Source organism: Pipra filicauda, unplaced genomic scaffold (genome assembly GCF_003945595.2).
Source record: "Pipra filicauda isolate LSUMZ 115617 unplaced genomic scaffold, ASM394559v2 scaffold1729_size4702_pilon, whole genome shotgun sequence".
Lineage (NCBI taxonomy): Eukaryota > Metazoa > Chordata > Aves > Passeriformes > Pipridae > Pipra > Pipra filicauda.
Window position 1 is genome coordinate 1 of NW_024104239.1, and position 4,361 is coordinate 4,361.

Here is a 4,361-nt window from a genome sequence, read left to right on the forward strand (position 1 = left end):
TGGGAGGGGTAACAGACCCCTGAGGGGGGGTAAAGACCCCTGGAGGGGGTAACAGACCCCTGGGAGGGGGTAACAGACCCCTGGGGGGGTAACAGACCCCTTGGGGGGAGCAGACAGACACCTGGGGGGGGGCAAGAGACCCCCATTGGGGGGAACAGATCCCATTTGGGGAGGGGGGCAGGAATAGACCCCTTGGGGGGGGCAACAGACCCCTGGGTGTCATTGGAGGGGGGGAACAGACCCCATTTGGCTGCGGGGGTCAAGAGACCCCCCCCCGTGGGGGGAACAGACCCTAATTTGGGGGTCAACACACCGAGGGGGGGTCACCCCCCCATCCCCACGGCGACGTTTGTGGGGAGGGGACGGAACAGCCCCCTCTGCCCCCTCAATCCTTGACCCCCGGGCCCCCCCGCGCCCCCCCTGGGCCCCCCCAAAAGACGGAGCCGGGCCAGGTTTCGCTGTTTTATCGCGGCCCCAACGGACCCTTTTCCGGGCGCTTTTATCCCAAAAAACGCGAGGGCCCCGCCCCGCCCCCACCCCCCCCCCTAGCCTCCCGCGGCCCCCCCACCCCCCCGGGGGGTCCCCCCTGGCCTGGGAGGGGCTGGGGGGGGGACGGGGAACCCCTTGACCCCCCCCAGGTGGGGATGAGGCACCTCGGGACCCTCAAACCTGAGGGGGGACCCCAAAAAGGGGGGGACGTGGGGACCCTCAGATCGGGAGGGGGGGGCTGGGACACAGTGACCCCCCCTCGGAGCAGAGACGGGGGGGTGAGGGGACCCCCAGAGCTGAGATGGGGGGTCAAAGACACCCGGGGACCCCCAAAGAAGAGATGGGGGGGGGACAAGGACACCTGAAGACCCCAAGACCCCCAAAATGGGGGGTCGGGTTGGACACCCCGGGACCTCCAGAACTTCAAGCTGGGGGGGCACAAGGGCCCCCCAAGACCCCCAAAGCCATAAGAGGGAGGGACAAGGACCCTCCACCACCACCCGACCCCCAAGGGGGGGTCAGGGGCACAAAGACCCCCAAGATCACCCAAAGCACAGAAAGGGGGGGGACCCTGAGACCCCCAGGATGGAGGGGGGGAGGACACCCTGGGACCCCCAGACCCCCAAGGGGGGGGACAAAGACACCTCAGGACCCCCAAAGCCTCAAGACCTGGACCCCCACAATGGGGGGGGGACACCTTGGGGCCCCCAAACCCCTGAGCTGGAGGGAACGAGGCCGTCTGGGGACCCCCCAGGAGGGGTGGGGGGACCCCCCAGGACCCCTCCAAGCTCTGAGATGAGGGGATGGGGGCACCCCCAGACCCCCCCGAGCACAGAAGGGGGGGATGGGGACACCCCCAGACCCCCCCGAGCACAGAAGGGGGGGATGGGGACACCCCCAGACCCCCCCCGAGCACAGAAGGGGGGGGCAAAGCCCCCCAGGGGTGGAGTTTGGGGGGGAGAGGACACCAAGCCCCCCAAGCCTGGGGGTGTCTGAGGAAGCTCCCGGGGGGGAGAGGACACCAAGCCCCCCAAGCCTGGGGGTGTCTGAGGAAGCTCCCGCAGAGACCCCCCAACCCCCGGCGGGGTCCCCCCGAGTCCAAACCCCCCCCCACGCCCCCCAGGACGGGGTTTGGGGGGCGCGGGGGGGCACTAGAGGGGCAGGATCTGCTCCAGGAGGGGCTTGGCCGAGGGGGGGATCCTGTCGGGGAACTTGACCTCGAACTCGAGCACCAGGTCCCCGCGCTGCTCGGGGCAGCGGGGGAAGGGCAGCCCCTCCCCCGGGATGCGCCGCTTCACCCCCGGCTTGAGCACGTCCTGGAACACCATGGGGATGGTCCGGCCGTCCAGCGTGGGCACGGCCACCGTGCAGCCACACAGCGCCTGGGGGGGACACGGGGGACAGGGGGGACAGGTCACCACCCGGGGGGACACAGGGGACAGGGGGACAGGTCATCGGCCAAGGGGGACACGGGGGACAGGGTGGGTACGGCCACCGTGCAGCCACACAGCGCCTGCGGACACGGGGGGACAGGTCACCACCCGGGGGGACACGGGGGGAAGGGTCATCAGCTGGGGGGGACACGGGGGACAGGGGGGACGGGTCATCGGCCAAGGGGGACACGGGGGACAGGGTGGGCACAGGGACCGTGCAGCCACACAGCGCCTGCGGACACGGGGGGGACAGGGGGACAGGTCACCGCCCGGGGGGACACAGGGGACAGGGGGACAGGTCATCGGCCAAGGGGGACACGGGGGCACGGGGGGACAGGTCACCACCGGGGGGGACACAGGGGGGACAGGATGGGCATAGGGACCGTGCAGCCACACAGCGCCTGGGGACACGGGGGGGACAGGGGGACAGGTCACCACCCACGTGGGACATGGGGGGACACAGGAGGGGACATATCACCATCCAGGGGGACACAGGAGGGACATTTCACCATCCAGTGGGGACACGTCACCACCCGGCTGAGGGGGGGGCACCAGAGCCCCCAGCACGGCCCCACCAACGAGAGAGGCCACCCAGAGAGACCCCCCCGACCACCCCTCGTGTCCCGACACCACCTAAAGCAACCCCCCAAACAACCCCCCCTCGTGCCCCAGTGGCACCCAGAGTGACCCCCTGTCCCCCCAGAGTGACCCCCCGTCCACCCAGAGTGACCCCCTGTCCCCCCAGAGTGACCCCCCGTCCACCCAGAGTGACCCCCTGTCCCCCCAGAGTGACCCCCCGTCCACCCAGAGTGACCCCCTGTCCCCCCAGAGTGACCCCCCGTCCACCCAGAGTGACCCCCTGTCCCCCCAGAGTGCCCCCCTGTCCCCCCAGAGTGACCCCCGTCCACCACAGAGGTGACCCCTGTCCCCAGAGCCCCCTGTCCCCCCATAGAGTTACCCCCCGTACACCCAGAGTGACCCCCCTGTCCCCCCAAGTGAACCCTGTCCCCCCAGAGTGACCCCCCGTCCACCCAGAGTGACCCCCTGTCCCCCCAGAGTGACCCCCCGTCCACCCAGAGTGACCCCCTGTCCCCCCACCGTGTCCCAGCACCACCCAAAACAAACCCTGAGCACCCTTTGTGTCCCAACACCCCCCAAACTGACCCCTGGCCATCCCCCATGGCCAAACACCCCCCAAACTGACCCCTGGCCACCCCTCACATCCAAACACCCCCCAACCCAAACCCTGACCTCCTTCATGTCCCAACACCACCCCAACTGACCCCCAAGCACCCACCGTGTCCCAACACCACCCAACCCCACCCTGAACACCCCCCATGTCCCAACACCACCCAACCCCACCCTGAACACCCCCCATGTCCCAACACCACCCAAACCCACCCCCAACCACCCCCTGTGTCCAAACACCACCCAGAGAGACCCCGACCAACCATCGTGTTCCAAGAGCACCCAAACCAAACCCCAACCACCCTTCACGTCCAAACACCACTCAAAGCCACCCCTGACCACCCCCTGTGTCCCAAAACCACCCAAACCCACCCCTGACCACCCCCTGTGTCCCAACATCACCCAACCCAAACCCCAACCACCCTTCATGTCCAAACACCACTCAAAGCCACCCCTGACCATCCATCATGTCCCAATGCCACCCAGAGAAACCCCCTGACCATCCTTCATGTCCTAAACCCACCCAAACCCACCCCTGACCACCCCCTGTGTCCCAACATCACCCAACCCAAACCCCAACCACCCTTCATGTCCAAACACCACTCAAAGCCACCCCCAAACACCCCCTGTGTCCCAAAACCACCTAAACCCACCCCCAACCACCCTTTGTGTCCCAACACCACCCAAACCCACCCCCAACCACCCTTTGTGTCCAAACACCACCTAAACCCACCCCCAACCACCCTTTGTGTCCAAACACCACCCGGAGTGACCCCCCAACCACCCCTCCCCCAACACCACCCAACCCAGCCCACCCCCGACGGCCCCACGGGACCCCCCCCAGACCAGTCCAGCCCCAACATCTCCACCGAGCCCAGCTCAGCCCTGATGTGCCCCCAGGACCAACCCCCCCCCAGAGTTCCCACCTGACCACCCCACACGAACCAACCCCCCCCAGTCCCCACCTGACAACCCCACACAAACCAACCCCCCCAGAGTCCCCACCTGACGACCCCAAACAAACCAACCCCCCCCCAGTCCCCACCTGACGACCCCACACAAACCAACCCCCAACAACACCCCCCCAGACCCCCACCTGACGACCCCACACAAACCAACCCCCCCCGAGCCCCCACCAAGACCAACCCAATCCCGATTCCCCCCCCCCACCCCACCTGACACCCCCACCCCCAACAACCCACCCCCCCACATCTCCAATGAGACCAACCTGGCCCTGATGTCCCCCCCTGA

At 68.0% G+C, this 4,361-nt stretch overlaps 1 protein-coding gene across 1 annotated transcript; it reads right to left on the reverse strand.

Moving 5' to 3' along the window:
* Positions 1–449: 449 nt before the first annotated feature.
* Positions 450–2,154, reverse strand: LOC113998631 (formin-2-like; the record flags this gene model as incomplete). The annotated part of the gene is made up of 3 exons (XM_039379660.1): positions 450–1,471; positions 1,526–1,781; positions 1,979–2,154. Coding segments are annotated over 3 exons (1,404 nt in total), but the record flags the coding sequence as incomplete, so codon positions are not given.
* Between the last annotated feature and the right edge of the window lie 2,207 nt (positions 2,155–4,361).